The sequence below is a fragment of the Tachysurus vachellii genome, chromosome 8 (genome assembly GCF_030014155.1).
Source record: "Tachysurus vachellii isolate PV-2020 chromosome 8, HZAU_Pvac_v1, whole genome shotgun sequence".
NCBI classification, from domain to species: domain Eukaryota; kingdom Metazoa; phylum Chordata; class Actinopteri; order Siluriformes; family Bagridae; genus Tachysurus; species Tachysurus vachellii.
This window is the reverse complement of record NC_083467.1, coordinates 16,864,395-16,882,388: the sequence shown is the minus strand read 5'-3', so window position 1 is coordinate 16,882,388 and position 17,994 is coordinate 16,864,395. Positions and strand designations below refer to the sequence as shown.

Genomic DNA, 17,994 nt, shown 5'->3' with positions numbered 1-17,994 from the left:
TTTAGAAGTGGCTCTGAAAGTTTCTCAACCTCTCAAACTACATCATTTGAGTTTGTAATGGTCCCATAAATGCTGGGATTGATTTTTGTAATCCTGCTTATGCAGTTGGTTTGTATCTGTCATGACCAGGCAGTTACTAATGATGAATGTATAATACTTACTATTAAAAATGCATTGCACATTGACACAGTTTTGCATTTTTTGGCTTTCATCCATTATACACACTTACTAAGCTTAATGCTTTAGGGAGCTCATTAACACTGAGGCCCTGCTACAAATTGCAGGTATCAGATGATTATTAAATCCACTATTTGTCAGCACCATCCCCTATCAGCAATCAGTTCTGTCTGACCAACTAGTAAACAATTCAATTTGACTGATTCCCATTTGCTTCTGCTCTCTCCAAATCCAGACTGCACTCGCCCGACTAAAAGGATTATCAATCACAGGCTCCCCTGTTTCAGCAGTCTGTAATCCTCAAGCGCTAAACATGAAAATCCCCAAGGATCCGTGTAAACAATATCCACTGTGGCTCCTTTCTGCTCTTCTGCCATCTAGTAGGCAGTACAAAGCAAGTGCCACTTGTACATCACACATTTCTTTCCAGAAGCCATTCGATTATTGAACTGTGGAACTGGTACACAGCACCTAATATACACCTGCTGCTTACACCCTTTCATATCCAAATTCAATACTGCAAATTACTGTCCATAAAAAATCTAATTCATTTAGATAAATCATACAGGCAATTAAAGAGCTTCTGATTATGATAATTAAAGAAAATTATTATGCATTTTTTTCCAGTTTCATTGCCATTAAAACTGGACAATAATGGATGCACCTCTTACCCTCATGCCTTCAAAGCGTGATAGAGCGCGAAGAGGTCTCAGGGCTCGAAGTGTACGCAGAGATTTGATGGCAGAAAGCTCTGAATAATTGAGAGCGCTGGCCACTAGGCTGATCAGAGAGACCTACACACATATACAGACACACACATGCACAATGGTAAATATAAATGATGTAACCAGAAGCCACTTCTCTCATCTGTCTCATCTTATCTCTCTTTCCTTCCATCAGTTTAGTCCCTTGACTAGCGCCCTAAGACCCACAAATGGGCAATCCATTCACTCAATAAATCCCTTTCAAACAGGATCATGCACAGATACACTTCAAATGTAGTTGCTCTCATCATACTGACATACAAATAAATACACAAAATGCATAGGCAAAAATAAACATTTTCAATAATTGCAGTAAGTAATGAACATCAATCAAATCAGCATCAATAATTTACACAAACTGCTTGTAAATTGTCAAAATTAGTACATACGCCCACTATCAGGAAGTCAAGCCAGCACCAGGCATTGGTGAAATATTTCGCAAATCCATACGCCAGCCATTTCAGAAGCATCTCCAATATGAAGATGTAGGTAAACACTTTATCTGCATATTCCAAAACAGTCTTTACATTCTTCCTTTTCTCAATGTGTATGTCTTCAAAGGCCTAAAATATATCCAAAAATGACATTACATTGCAATGCATTTCCGTAAATAAAAATCTTATTGTTCCTTTCAGTGCCGTATTAATACTGTAATGACCATCTGCATATATTCTTCACTGATAAAAGCATACAACTCCTCACCAGTGCAGCACTGCTCAGCAGGATCATAAAGATGATGAATGACTCAAACCAGTTATGCTCCACTATCCTGTAACTGGTGTGCCTGAGGGTCCACCATGTCTTCCATTTGCCTTTTTCCACGTTCACCTGGCAACAAGGGAACCTGTTCACACAGCCTGGGGAAAAGAGAACCTTTCATTCTTAGGCAGGGGATTTATGAATTTTTTATATACATGCATACATGTCTATTTTGTTTATTAATACAGGTTCATACATCTACAATATATGCTTATTTTGCAAGTATGCAAAAATTATTGACTACAAAATTCTGTTATTTTTTCCCTCCCACTATACACCATATATCCATGGAAAGAGCCCAGCATAGAACCCCTGCTGATACTGATATTGGATATCAGTCTGATACAATGCTTTTTACTCATAAAAACTCCTATACCAACATCTGATATGTGATACTATTTGACAAAAATCTAGTGCATGCTCTTGTAGTAATAAAAAGATAATATGCAATAATAACCAGACAAAAAAAATCTGGACATATTTCACAATTAATACTGGAAAGTGCAAACTGTGCTCTGTAAAAATGTGGCAGTGACATGCTTCTAGATTAAATACAGAAATGTGTCTATACTATATCACTCTTGGTGTAATTACATTTTTACCATGTCAGATTAGCAAATATCTCACTCATATTGTGTTGTTTGTTTATTTAATGCAAACTGTTTTCAGGAGACAAAGCAGCTTGCATGAAAATCACATTTAAAAAAATTGATACAGATAAATGTAATGGGAGCACAGATTAATGTTCCCCAATGAAATGAAATGTGATTTTGGTCCCCACTAGGACACACAGCTTCATTGGGGGTGTATTGAACAGAGTGCGATTCCCACACAGATGTATGAAAATATAAATTTTTTATAGTCTAGGTATCTACCTTCCTCAGTGAATTTGAGCTAGCTAGTTAGCAGCTTAGCTGGCACAATACTAATTCTGTCTACCTGGTTTTGGAAAAGTGTGTTGGTGTGCTTACTTATGCAGAGGGTATGTGGATTAATCAGTAGACCAATCCAATAACAGAAATAGAAAGAAATTGAGGAACTGAAACTTAATTAAGTCATATTTTGTTTAATCTTGAACAACAGCAGCCAACCTGAACCTGCAGAGCAGTATCAGCAAGCTGGGTCATTTTAAAATGAGCAGATAATTGTGCACATACAAAAACATATTTATATTCAAGGGTACTACAGTGAAGCGAGCATGCAAAGAAAATAGGTGAAAGTGCTGCAAGCACTGAACACTGAAGACTTGTGCATTTCCTTTCTACTCAGTGGCTAGCATTTGACTTGCAGGTTGTTGTGCATTCCGTTGTACCTTTCACTTATTTTTAATGAGCACTCTTGCTAATACTGCTGTGTGCACTCAGGCTGGCCTCTGTCATACACTTTAATGCCGAAAACCCAGCATTAACAGTTCATTACTAGCTTCATTACTAGCAGAAAATGGCAGTAATCAACATAAAAAGAGATAAATATGATGCCACTGATTGCTTAACTCTTTTTACCAGAAAGCAAAAATGGAATTTGCGCCCGTCTGGGGTTCAGCATTGTATTTCTTTGTCCACTATGGTGTTTAATGACAAATATGAAAGTATTTCTCTTTTTTTAACCTAGCCTACTAGAAGCCATATATTCATAGAAATGTGCGTTAGTAAATTTTTTGAGACAATTATTTATATCTTCAAAATGATATCAAGCTCATTTCTGCTCTCTGAGATGACCCAAGTGCTTGGTCATCTAAACCACTTAAATTCTGTGTAAGGTTATCTGTTCAGAGGTAAAACTCTCTCACACTGAAAGCCAAGAGTGACCTGACTTAATTTTATATCAGACTTGTGGTGATAATTCATTTTTAAAGGTGTAATGGTAAAAAGTGTTAATACTATTTCAGGTTACTAATTTTAATATCAGTATCCACACTGACCAAATAATATGCACTCATGCTCTGACCAAAATCAATATCAATGCATCCCTAGAGGGTGGATCATTCTCAGTGACACTGACACAGTGTGTGGTGGTGTTATGATTGTATGAAGTACAGCAACATTACTGGTGTGTAAATATTGTGTATTATTACTTAACACAGCTTTACAGCTATCTGTACAGATGAACACAGATGGAGCTAACTTTGTGTTACCTTAATTATTTTCTAGCACTTCTAGCACTTCTAGAGGTGGTCATATTATATTCCTTTATCAAACAATGATTAGGGTAACAAGGGGCTTATAATTTTAACAGATGAACTAGGCAACAATTGTAAACAGTGAGTGTATCTGCAAGTTAGTTATACCTAATGAACTGGCAAGACAATATATACAGAACATTGAAATTTTTTTTTTCGTTAAATAAATATCTTATATTTAATACAGTCAACTAATCATGTGGCAAAAGTACAATACATAAAATCACACAAATGCAGGTAAAGAGTTTCAGTTAATAATCACTTCAAACCTCCAAGGGGTAAATTTGGCTTTGACTGTGACATGGCTGTTTGCATCAAATGGGATAGTATGAATATTTCAGAAACTCTGAAATTCACTCTGTGATTTTCACACACAACAACTATTACAGTTTATGTAGAATGGCCCGGAAAAAACATTCAGTGAGCAACAGTTCTAATGCGGTTCTAAGTGGAAATGCTCACTGATGAGTGGTCATAATGCTTCAAGCTGACAGAAAGGCTACAATAGCTCAAATAACCACTCTTTATAACTGTGATGAGCAGAAAAGCATCCCAGAACACACTTCATATTGAACCTTGAGGCAGACGTGCTACAACAGCAGAAGACATGACATGATGCTTGTCAGACTTCAGTGGAAACTGGCTCATAAAAACAGGGCTGCTGAGGCTTGAAAAAACTTCCATAGTTTGTCCCTGCAGTGATTCTCTCACCTTGTGTAAAACAGGCCTCTGGATCATCCGCAGGTAATTCAAGCTCAAAGTCAAGTGATTCTCTTCTCTCCTTCAGGGGCTGAAGGTCCACTGTGCTGCCCTCTGAAGAGCTCATACAGTCTGACAGTTTCTGCAAGAGTAACACATACAGCACATCTCCATGACAACATCTTGGATGGAGCCAATTGTTGCGGCATCACAGAGGAAAGGACAGACACACGGTGCCTCAAAATCCACCAGCTGAGGCATGTCATTGGCTAGTGACCATCATGAGGCCAAGTTCAGCCCATGACTGTTTTTGACATTCCAAAGTGCATGCAAATGCAATCAAATGTACCCACAGACTGTTTCAGTATGCAAATGCATCTTAGAATACCTTTAACAGGTGCTCAATAATAAACCAGTTTAGCTCGGAAAGTTACCTAAAAGCTTGGTTACAATAAGGAACATTCTGTAGGTAAAGCTGATAACATTTCTTTTCAAAAGCATGCATTAAGAACATGGTTTAAACCTTTGATATCCACAAATAATATGAACATTACATTAGAGACAGTTTTCACATGAACAAATAAACTGACTCCATAATTACATGTTTTCCTTTTTCACATGTAATAATTTTTATAAGATATAATTTTAGGCCTCTAAAAGCACCTCTATAGAGATGCATTTTTAGGACTACAAATTAGCAACTGTAAAATTTCATTTATATACACCTACAGAAAAATATGTTTTACTTTTTATGAAGTGGGAGTTGTTTTTATGCTAATGCTAAATTAATATTAATGACATTATTTTTGTCAGTTATCTCTAGAGACAAAAAATGTTAAAATTCAGCTTTTTTTTATATGCATCTCTTTTTAAGCAAATAATGTTCTTTGGGCGAGCAAAAGGCCACCCACTAGTGCCACTTGGAAAACATGTAGCAGCCAGCAGCATTTTGCTTTTACCAAAGCTAGTAAATGAGGTTCTCCTGGGCATGATGTAAGCAGGCCACTATCAAATTCTCAAAAGCAAGTGATCAACCTCCTTGAACATTTCCACATTTTTTACAACCTAATGCTACAACTTCCATCTTACTTATTACTACTAACTTTTTGTTAATGGTCTCTTCTAGGCAGTCACAGTTGTGCCATTTTCTTTCCATTTAAAAAATGGATTTAATAATGCTCTATGGTATCTTTTTTCATAACCAAACCCTGATTGCTACTTTTTTCAGAACCACGTCCAAAGCTTGTTTTGACAGCTTCTTGATGTTCCTGATGTTTCCAGGTACAGATGTATTTATACTGAGATCACATGATACTTTAAATGTACACAGACGAACCCCATGCAAGTAATTATGTGACTTCTTATGGCAACTGTTTGCACCGCAACTAATTTAGGTATTTCACAACAAAAACATTTGTGATTTTTTTTACCCACTGCAGTATAATGGACTCTACATTACAAAATATGGAAACTTTCAAGGAGGGCGACACAAGCCTATGCAAGCCACTTTAGTCTCTGCCTATTAAATTAACATTGAAAGAAAGTCTATTGTTTATTGGCTCCATATTTTATCTCCTTATAATATTACCAAATTCTGCTTTCATCATTCCAAAATGGAGAATGTGAAATGCCATCAAACATGTTTTGACACTCATTTAATGATTTTAACTGATGAATTTTGACATTATGAGGCAAAACGCGTTCCTTCGGTTTGATGTAATCAGTAAGGGCATTCTGTGACATTTGCGTGAACGACAAGAAAAGTCAAAGCAGTTGAACAGACATCCATCAATGAAATAAGCAATGCTGCTCATTCAAGATGTGATTGTCCCACAGAAACAACACATATACAGTTCAATTTAAAAACACACACAAAATGAATAATGGAGATAACATATTTTTCCTGCATATATCAGGAAATATGACAGGAAAACAAATAAATTGAAGTTCAGTCACAAAAACAACATGGGATTATATATCCCTTCTCATGAGTGGTAAATGCAATCTATATGGTAGGCATGGTATGTTTCAGTAAATGAGTCTTACAAGTCTCCTGTCTGAAATCTTGAGAGCATCTCTGAGAGCTGTAATAAAAAACCAGGTTAAGAGTAGTAATCATGAGAAAAAGATATCAGCATGCTCTTCTGGATTCTTCTGCAGGAAGAAAGCTTTTTTTAGTATTACATATGTGTAATTCAGGAAACCTCTTAATATTGTACAATTTTTAAATTTTCCACTATAAACAGTTTTGACTGCTACCAGCTTTCCTGAACTGGACCATCCTATTTTCCTTTTGCATGTACTTATTTTGCATGTAAAAACCTGGTATTTTAAGTACTGCTTACACCCCAAAAGAGTATTTAAAGATTTAATACACAAGCATTACATGAACACACTATTAGAAAGTGAATTAATTGTGTAATAAAGTGTAGCCATAGCAATATCCTCAGATTTTTACTAAGCTGCTAAACATATACCAAAAAAATTTGTAACTTAATGACATCAACTTATTTGGCTTTTTATCAAAAAGGTTATGCTTGATTTTGAGTTTAAAGCACAGACTGTAAATATTCACCCAGAGTTGCAGAAAACGCTTATCAAGGCTATGTTATCAAGAGGAGCCCAAAACATCAAGCATCAATCTTGCATGCATTCACCTTTAAATGGCACCTAATTTAATCTGGAGGCAGAGTTCCTGATCCTAAAATGTCAAACTGCTATGGCCTTCTCCTCAGTGTAAGACAGTGAAAGCATATGTGTATGAATATATTACTTTATACGAAACCAAACTATATCGACTATGGAGATCATTGTGTGATCATTGTGCACACAATTTATGTGAACACTTATTTAGTGCACACACTATTTATTTGCATGCGCACCTCTGATTGCCTTAACATATGTAAGTAAGTAATATAGTCAGCCACCATACCTCTTTATCTTCATTCATGTCCGAAGAGTAACTGCTTAAATCGTCCATGTTGCACTCAGGGTCAGAGTCAGCAGTGGCTATGGGTACAGAGACAGACAAGGTGGGATCGAAGATGAAATTCTCAGAGCCACTGTCGGTACCCAATGCCTCTTTCTCACACTGTGGCTCTTTAATCAGCTCCACTGTGGTATGAGTTGACATATCAGCCAGCTTCTTGCAATCTTTCAGGCCATCTTCCTCCTTAACCTTATTCCGTCTCCTTCTAAAGCAGCTGCTTTGAAAGAAGCTGTGCACACTGGCTTTAGTGAACGCTACACCCCTGTGGATGCGCCCCATTGCAATCTGCAGGTTATTCATTTCGCAGTCATCATTTGTGGCTGCCAGGTTATCGGCACTAAAAGAGCTAAGCAATAAGGCCAGGAAGAGGTTCAGAACCTAAAAGAATTTAGATAAGATTACCATGTTGTAAGGTGTACTAATAAATAAACAATTAATGCTGTTGTATTATAGATAATGCATTTTGCTTATAGACATATACAATTAGCTGAAAATAAAAATTAAGCAAATACAGTATATGCCTACCACAAGGTTTCCAATCACCATCACCAGGAGGAAGACAGTTAGGCACTTGCTCTGCCCAGCTACATTCATGCAGTCCCACATGGTCTCTATCCACTCGCCACATAACACACGGAACACTATCAGAAAGGAGTGGAAGAAATCGCTCATGTGCCAGCGAGGGAGCCTGCAGTCTCCAGTTGTAGACTTACAATAACAACTTGTATAACTCTTTCCGAACAACTGCATGCCTACTACAGCAAAGATGAAGACAATGATGGCCAGGACGAGCGTCAGGTTGCCGAGGGCACCAACTGAATTGTGAATGATTTTGATCAGCATATTTAAAGTTGGCCAAGACTTGGCAAGCTTAAAGACTCTAAGCTAGAATGAAAAAATAACTGGTTACACACTTTACAACAATAATTTCAAGTAAAAGTTATAGTGGGTTTAATGAATGTTCCTATTCAATATAAATAATTCCAATTGGCTTTCCTTACCAAACGGAATGACCTAAGGACAGACATTCCAGGTACATTTTCCAACCCAAGCTCTACAATACTCAGGGTTACAATGACACTATCAAATATATTCCAGCTTTCTTGGAAGTATTTATAAGGATCCAATGCTATAATCTTGAAGATCATCTCAGCTGTAAAGATCCCTGTGAAAACCTGGACATAAAGTGGTACAGTTAATGTGCAGTTAATTTCAATTCATAGTCAGTACAAAACTACAGTAAAATACAATAGGACTAGCTACTGTATGGCATCATCAGACACAGCAAGCAATGTTTTTAGATATATAACTTCTGAGTTAAAATATGAAAGCTTTTCAGCAAAAAAAACCCAGAAAAATGAAGAAGGCATGCCAATTTTGCTAGAAGCACATCTAACAGGGAATGAGCTTGCTAGCTAATTGCCCATAATGCTATAAATTGAGTGTTACTTCTTCAGTGTCCATTTCTAATCTCATAATACATTTGGCTAAATTGTGCTATTATACTGAGGATAGGCAAAACTGTGATCATGGAAAAAAGGAAAGTTCAAACTTATTCAATTTTGTGTTTTTATTTATCAGGGCCTAAATAACAATGATGTGGTCCTTACCAAATCACCGTAAACCAACAAATGATCCTCAGGTTACAACAACAACAAAACACAACAGATTTTAGTATGTATTCATTTTACCCCAAAAAGTAAATTTAATAAAAATCAGCAGGCACTTCCTCATTAAGAGTGTAATTAGCAGCCAGGTGTTGATAAAAAAATTCAGAAGATTATTTAAGATGTGTGCCAACCACTATAAAATCAGAACTTTTGGCAATTTGAATTTCTGGCGCAGCAAAAAGCTATTTTTGCTGCTCACCCATCTGGGAAGGGTTACATGGTCATCTCTGTACAATTTGAAATTCACCAATGAAAGAACTAGTTATAAATGGAGAGCCTTCAAGACAGTTGCCGATCCTTTCAGGAGTGAAACAAAATGATTCTAAGGTTAGACCATTTAACGTTCAGAGATATGAAGAAAAAAACAAGAGCTACTTAACATGACCTATAGGCTTCCATAAAACATTAAATATTTATGTTCATATCCGTCCACAATCCGAAAAAGACTGAAAAAGTACGGCTTTCAAGGAAAGCTGGTTAGGAAATGGTCCCTTCTTTCAGAAGTGAATATGGCATTGTTAATAAAAGTGGTTCCAAGTGTGTCTGAATTATAAGGTGTACAGTACCAGGATTCTCAATATTGTTTTATCACCTAAAGGCTATTTGTTTTTTGTTTTTTTATGGAATTTGGTGACAACCACACAGTTGGTATTTAGACCCTTTTATATAAAAACTGAAGTGAAGGGTGTACTTTATTTTTCCTATGACTGTAGCTACTGTAGGGCATTTACAGCATTAAGTTTTGTATAACCACACTTGTTATACAGACTGGTTATACAAATGAGTTCCAACCTAGAGAACCTTTAATTGTGTGAGGAGCAACTCAAAGAACTCTTAATAATGGCTTTCTAGTAGTGTGCATTCAATGTAGAAAGTAACATACAGTAATATAAAAATTGTTCTTACATAGTTTCCCACTGTAAGGGCTACCACGAAATAATCAGCCTTGTTGTGATGCTCCATGGCCATGAATATGGTATTAATTACAATGCAGATGGTGATGAACAGATCCACAAATGGGTCCATAACAAACAAGTTAACTAGTTTCTTTATTTTCACCCACAGTGGAAAGCAATCCCAGATTAGAAATGTTTTTGCAAACTTATACCAACATGGATGGCACTTCCGCCTCGAATCCTCCAGCTCTGCAACATTAAAAAGATGGAAACAAAACACTGAATGAATTTTAGTGGGGGTAGATAAAGCAAAAGATTTATATTGTGATGCTTAAATGAATATTAACCAAGTTCAATTAAATTCTAATGATTTTTCAAATATATTAGCTTAATAGTTTTATTAAAATTTAAACAAAGGTGCATGGACTGCTTTAAAAATGGTTTATTAAGAAGAAATGTACTAACATGACATCTAACTAAACATCTCTTTCCTTTTCACTGTTTATGGCATGGATCTTTCCTTGTTATCCAAAACATCAAATGAACTACATGCACCCTCTATTTTTTTATTTTATTTATTTAGTGATAAATCTATTTATTGTAAATAAAACTGAGCAGTTCTTTTGCTCTACCAAACTCCCAATTGCTTAAATAAACAAGTCTCAGACACAGGAAAAATGCAACTTGAGACACAATGAGTACTATTGCAGGAAACAGATTTCTGCAACCTCTTTCTTAGGCCCTGTTGACTGTAGAGGCGTGAGGGCTGGTGGCATTTTAAAACTACAGAACACCCCTCAATAAGTGTTATAACATGGTTGTGTAACAGTAACATGAGTGTATGTCATTGTTATCAGTTTGTGAATCACACATTTCCATGATCGTTACATGTTTGCACCTTGGTGCATCATCTCAAGATGCATTGTTCTACCACTATTGTTCTGTTATTTAAAACAGTATATTTATAAAGAAAAAACATAAATAAATCATTTTTCTTTAAAATAATTTATACTGCAAACACTTCATGGTTTTGAGGGCATTACTCGGTAATTCAGGGTACTGTGTATGTTGTCTTGTGTTGTCAAGTTAACTCAGGTCCTGGCAAAAAATAAGCATATCCCAGAATGCACTACAGCCTAAAAACATGGCTGCCTCAGACTTCATTTCCATAATATATGCATCTTGTAATGTTAATAGTAACTGGTCATAGCCAGCACTAAATATTGGACGGGCACACTTCCATGTTGCAAATTATTACCATGTATGATTTTACCAAACCTTTCTGATCCATGTTGTTAATTTGTTTTTTTCAACGTTTATCAAATGTCTTTTTGCTTTTGGTTTTTGTCTCATGTATTACCCCTGATTTTGTTTGTTGATTGCCTGACTTTTTGCCAGTTTACTGTTCACATTGAATCGCCTTTTCGATTTGTTTAACAATGCCTTATAATAAAAAGCTAAACTGAATTTGCATCCACTTCAGACTCATGGTTGTATATATGCTCATCTACCAATCCATAATCTAAGCACTTATTCAGGAGGTGTTACTGTGAGGTAAGTAAAAAACTGGCAGACTATAATGGAAAATGATTATTTCCAAAATGTTAAAAAATTATTTATTTCTAAGTCAGATACTTGCCACAATTGCCTCATGGGATAAATGATCTTGAATTGAAAGCAGTTGTGGTCTTTCATGTTTGTGATATATAATTATGAGTTATTAGTTACTTCTAGGTTTTTACCTTTCAAGTCTTTAGTAGTTTTAAATTGATATATTTACAGATTTTAATCTGATTCAATTGGTATGTTTTCAGGTTATCCTGTACATTCTGCTACTATGCCTTGTCTCACAGTACGTAGACTTCAGGTAATAGTTCCTGTCAATAACTGGCATATAAAACAGTACCTTTTTAGTACTTAAAGTTTTGCTGAGGAGTCTGAGTTTTTTCTTACCTGGATTTTTCTTTTCCTTTTTTTGTTTTGAAAAGATTAATTTAATAAAAAAAAAATAAAAAAAAAACAGCTGATGGTTCAAGCTGGAATGTTCTTACCTTCCATTGTGTTGGTGATAATACTAGCTACACTCAGAGCCCTCTCTCTAGCTGTAGGCTCAGTCAAAAACCCAGGCGAGAGTTGTTCAGCTTCATATCTCTTTCTGTACTCCTCTTTTTTTTTCTGAGGAAGATTCATAATGAAGGTTGTACAATGTGTAATTGGACATTTTGAACACAATATAATAAGTAGAGAACAGCATACATACAAGGTTTAGAAAATATGCTACAAGGATTAACAAAAAATCCTTCTGCAGTTCGCAGGAGGCACATTCTGTCTCTTCTGATATTCAACAGGTTATGTTGTTAATAACGTTTTCCAGGATATGTTTACTATAAGGCATATTGCTTCAACTGAGTGCATAGTTGAAGTGTCACAGGACATGCAATTTTTCTTACACTGTCATCTGTCATGGCTTTATCTGTGGGTACATCAGGGAGCTGCAGAACATCTGGAGAGCTAGGCAATGAGTTCCCAGTCACATATGACACTGTGCCATTGCAATCCACAGAACTGCGCACTTTTCCATTTGGGGACAGGAAAACACGTGGGGTCAAGCTTGTCCTGCTTCCAGTACTGTAAAGACGCTCAGAGCAATGTGGCAGAAACAACGAGCCACGGCGGCTGCCTGCGTCTTCAAACGCACTGTGCTCATCATCCGCAAATCCAGTCTCTGATCCCAGGCGGCCACGAAAGGTAAAGATGCTAGTCCTACTGTTGCGGCGTGGAGAGAAGACCGAGCCCTGAATACTCACAAGTGACTGCAGAAAAAAACAGGCCTGAGGCTCACTTCACATCTAACCATCACACAAGGTGGCCATGAATTGACAGTTAAGATGGTTATGAGGTGCATAAAATGGACATGCATAAAATATGGCAAACGATGATGATGAAGATGATGATGAAGATGAAGAAGATGATGATGATTATGATGATTATGATATAGATGATGATGATATAGATAATGGTGATTATAATAAAGGTCAAACCAATAACAAATAAAATCAAAATTGAGACTGCATATATTCTAGTGAATTTCACTATTGGTGGCAATGACCAAAAGCAACTAACAATAGTTAGAGGAACTCAAAGACAACAAGAAGGAAAGTAAACTACTAAATGTAAAACTGAAATAAAGCCAAACTGAATATGAAGTATAAGGATGGCAAATTTTAATGATTGATTATGGCAATTACAAGAAGATTGGAGACATGATCACAACCATGAAATTATTACTTATAATCTCATAAAACCGTAACAAATCTCCAATAGAAAATAATATAATACTCTGACTAGTATCAGATAAATGCTTGCAATGCATCAACAGAGCATGCAGTAGGGATCAGCACTATAGCAGCTGAGAACCATTCCTGACCTGATGAGGAGATTGATATGGTCTATCATATGACAGTATGTTTCCATCCACAGAATATCGGAAGCTGGTCCTTCTAATGATGCTCCCTGGGTCAGAATTTTGGACTTTTTCATTGTCCCCTTTCTCCTCTCCCTCTTTCTGCTTCCTCTTCTTTCTCCGGTTGCATCGTTCTTTGGCACTTTTGGAACTGAGTTTGGAGGCCAAAGAGGAACTGTCTCCACTATGGTTGCCAGTCTCAAATACTGCAACTGCCGCCTAGTAGAAATGTACAAAATAGCCCAAAACAAAAAATTCCCATAGGTTTTCAATTGGAAATGTTGAATGGAAATGTCCATCACGATATTAAGATGGAAAAATTGCATTGGGTTTTCAGATGTAATATCATGGTAAATTGCCATTCATAGTAGATCATTGGTATCTCAGCATTCATTAGAATTTTTTGTGGGCTGTTTTTTGGTATAAGGTATTCGGTTTGAGCTTTTGTTGGATTTAATTGGATATAATTTGTTATTTAGTTATACCAAGTAATATACCTATGTATTTTATTTTTCTACCTATCTAAAGTTACATAAAGATGCCAAATATTTTTTTATTTGTTTTAATAATACTTTGCTTTATGTATCATTTATTACAGTTTAAGAAAGAGTATTAAAATGAAAAAATTAACATGGCACAACCATGACTTGGTGACCAGGTATGAACTACATTAGTAAGAAAAGCAACCAAGAAGCCAAGGGTAAATTTTAAAATGCTGGAGAGATCCCAGGTGCTGGGGATGCTGTTCACAGAACAACTAATGCCCCAGCTTTTTTGAAAAAAATGTGAGAAAAAAGCTACATGAAATCCCATGCTGGAGACACTATTCGGAAAGAAGGTTTCCTCTAATGATGAACATCAAACATTTTGGCCATGTACCTAAACGTTACATTTGACAGAAACCTAACTCCGCTCATCAACTTCAGAACAACATCACTGCAGAAGACTTGAGATGGGGCAGAGATTCAATGCCCAACAGGACAATGACACTAAATAAAGCTACACCGGAGGAGATTAGAACCAGAAGCCTGAATGTGTTGGAAAGGCCAAGTAAAAACACAGACCTCAATCTGAGTGAGAATCTGTATCCATGTTTGATATTTGCTTATTACCAATGGTATCCATCAGGTCTGACACAGCAATTTAACAAAAAGGAAAGGAGAGAAATGTCAGGATCCAGATGAGCAAAGCTGATATATCACAAGATGACATATCCCAAGAAGATTTGGAGCTGTAACTGTAGTACTGTAGGTGTTCCACCAAGGAGAGTGAATAGGCAACAACATATGTTTCTGGGTTTATATATACTATGTGACTCATGGTAAAATATTTTGCACCTTGAATGTAAGACATATTCAGTAAACAACAATTTTAGTTACTGGTAAGACTACAAACATGTGAAACAATTCAAAATATCTATGGCAATGTAGGTCATAGGATTTTTAACCCAAAATAGAAGGACTGGATAAACACATGCATACAAAATGTAAATTTTTGAAAATTATTCAAAATTCAGCTCTGGCTAGAGTGGCTAGGAGGTTTTAGAACAAAACCAACACCATGTCATAAATAACAAGCTAAACAGCAAAGCATCGTAAACATCTCAGCCATTAGCATGCAAGTGTACGCAAACTAAATACAGCAGGCATTTTAATGGTCATATCTTTCTACTCCCTGTACAGTAAGTCAGATATAATTACATTTCATGCTCTGCAATACCTGGGCCTCCGCTTGTTGCCTCCTGAGCTGTTCCATCATGGCCTGAAATTTTTCCTCTTTTTGCAGGGCCTCTTCCATGGTGGCTTGGTTCTGTTCATCATAGGCCATGGCCACTACAGCCAGGATCAGATTCACCAGGTAGAACGATCCCAGGAATATCACCAATACAAAGAAGATCATATACGTCTTCCCTGAAGCTCGAAGAGTCTGAAAATGTTACCGTTACCCAATGTTAGCCATTGTCAAAATGCTACAATTGTTCTTACAATTGAGAAGAAAAGGCATCATTTTACACATATAAAAAGTAAATTATGGCTTCATTTATAAACGGACATGTAAAAAAATTAGGACACCCCATTAAATATTAAGTTCTTCAATAAGAATTGTCAACATGTCAATTTTGGAAATTGTTTTCATTTGTAGATGAAAGTGATGTAAGTGCTTGTAAACAACAAAATGAGTATTTCAACTGAGAAAATAGTTAGGACACTCTATGCCCTAATAGCTAGTGTTACCCCCTTTGGCTGAAATAACCTCAATTAGATGTTTCTTGTAGCCATCTGCCAGTTTCTGACATCGACTGGAAGAAAGTTTCCCTCACTCCTCAATGCAGAATTTTTTCAGCTGTGTGACATTTGAGGGGTTTCTTGCATGCACAGTCTGTTTCAGATCACCCCACAGGATCTCAATAGGATTTACATCTGGGTTTGACTTGGACATTCCAGAATTCTCAGTTTTTTTACTTTTCAGTGAGTCCTTGGTAGATTTACTGCTATGTCTTTGTCATGTTGCAAGGTCCAGTTCCACATCAACTTCAGCTAAATTTTATGACTTTTGGTCTCACGTGTTCCTCAAGCACCTTCTGACACAATAAATTCATAGTGGATTCTATGATGATGAACTGGCCAGGTCCTGCTGCAACAAAGCATCCACAAACCATAACACTTCCACCTCCATGTTCCACAGTTGGCATGAGTTTCTTTTACTCAAACACTGTATTTGATTTACACCAAACGTTGAATTATTTGGATATATAATTCATAGTATAGTATCTATACTATACTGTTATAGTATCCAAATAATTCAATTTTAGACTCTTTCAAAAGCACATTATTGTCTCTGTGTTCTTCAGTCTTGCCCTCATGTTTTTTCTTAAACAGCAAAGGTTTCCTTCTTGCACACCTCCCGTGATAATTAAAGTTGTCTCTTTCTTATTGTAGATTGATGTACTTTGACTGTAGCAAGAGCTTGCTTTAGGTCCTTTGATAATATTTTAAGGTTTTTGGAGACTTCTTTAAGTATCTTGCAGTCTGCTCTTGGGGTGACTTTGCTTGAATCTCCTGACCTGGCCATGGTGGCAGTTGTTTTAAATGATCTCCACTTGTAAATAATTTTCCAGACAGTAGAATGGCTGGTAACAAATTCTTTTGAGATCTTTTTATATACCTCACCAGACTCATAGGCATCAAAGCAAACCAACCTAAATATCTGAGGTTTAAATAAGGCAAGCCTCCTTCAAACTGCTCTGTAACAATGTTCTAAAAATTTGCACATGATGTGATTCACCTGTAGGTAGTTTTATACATTTTAAGTACAAATAAATGTGGGAGTGTCATTGTGACAAAATGTCAGTGTGACATTTTACAGATCATTTAAAAAAGACATCTTTGGTTTTTTTCTTGTGATTTTTGTTGTTGTTTAGTTATATTGCATGAATCTTCCAATATTGGTAAAATAAAGATCAAATGTCCATATGTTTAACTATTTAAAAAACACAGGTTTTTATGGACTAAAAGGTGCTTTAGAACTTGTCAGGACTCTGCCCGGACTTTGGCCATGTGCCTTTTTTTCATGTTCTTTGTTCACGTGTCTGCCCCACCCTTGTCTTTTCCTCCCCACCTCTGCACAGAAAAAAAATTCCCATGGATTTTTTTCTGTTGATTTTTCTGTTTTGTGGCGGATTTTTTTTTCTCCCCGCCCTCCCTCCCCTTCCTGGTTTCTGAGAGGTGGGTTGGGCCACGGTGCGTCGGCTGTGAACGTCGCTCCCCCCCCCCACCTGCCTCGCCGTGTGCCTTGCTCCCCCCCACCTGCCTCGCCGTGTGCCTTGCTCCCCCCGACCTGCCTCGCTGTGTGCCTTGCTCCCCCCCACCTGCCTCGCCGTGTGCCTTGCTCCCCCCACCTGCCTCACCGTGTGCCTTGCTCGCCCAACTGGCGAGTCGGGAGCCGCGCCTCGAGGGGGGTACTGTCAGGACTCTGCCCGGACTTTGGCCATGTGCCTTTTTGTTTATGTTCTTTGCTCACGTGTCTGCCCCACCCTTTTCTTTTCCTCCCCGCCTCTGCACACGTGTCCCTCATGTCTGATTAATTATTTGTACTATTTAGTTGAGCCGCGTTGCCTTATGCAGCGCGGAATCCTCTGTTGTCTTCGTCTGGTTTTGTCTTTGAACTGAAGAACTGAACTGTTTAAGAACTGAAGTCATAAAATGTTAGTGCAGTAAAACTAAACGTTTTTGTTCCATATTCAACATATTTAACATTATTTAAACTTCAATCTTTACAATACAAACATCCAACATACCAAAAAAATCACAGATGTTTAAGTTCAAATCATCAGGTTATCAGGTGAACAAAGACAGGATCAGGTACAGAGAACCTCTATGTAAAGAATCCAATTAACTA

General features: G+C 36.9%; 1 protein-coding gene across 2 annotated transcripts in view; it reads right to left on the bottom strand.

The window, feature by feature from the left end:
* The window catches only part of scn1laa (sodium channel, voltage-gated, type I-like, alpha), a 38,675-nt gene that overhangs the window by 8,088 nt on the left and 12,593 nt on the right, over window positions 1-17,994 (bottom strand). For both annotated transcript variants that reach the window (XM_060876631.1, XM_060876630.1), the window contains 12 exons: window positions 15,316-15,522; window positions 13,561-13,815; window positions 12,584-12,946; window positions 12,185-12,308; window positions 10,144-10,382; window positions 8,569-8,742; window positions 8,093-8,452; window positions 7,511-7,945; window positions 4,591-4,720; window positions 1,644-1,798; window positions 1,331-1,504; window positions 849-971 (listed from right to left, as the gene is read on the bottom strand). In XM_060876631.1, coding sequence (XP_060732614.1) covers window positions 849-971; window positions 1,331-1,504; window positions 1,644-1,798; window positions 4,591-4,720; window positions 7,511-7,945; window positions 8,093-8,452; window positions 8,569-8,742; window positions 10,144-10,382; window positions 12,185-12,308; window positions 12,584-12,946; window positions 13,561-13,815; window positions 15,316-15,522 — 2,739 coding nt within the window. The remainder of the gene's footprint in view (window positions 1-848; window positions 972-1,330; window positions 1,505-1,643; window positions 1,799-4,590; window positions 4,721-7,510; window positions 7,946-8,092; window positions 8,453-8,568; window positions 8,743-10,143; window positions 10,383-12,184; window positions 12,309-12,583; window positions 12,947-13,560; window positions 13,816-15,315; window positions 15,523-17,994) is intronic.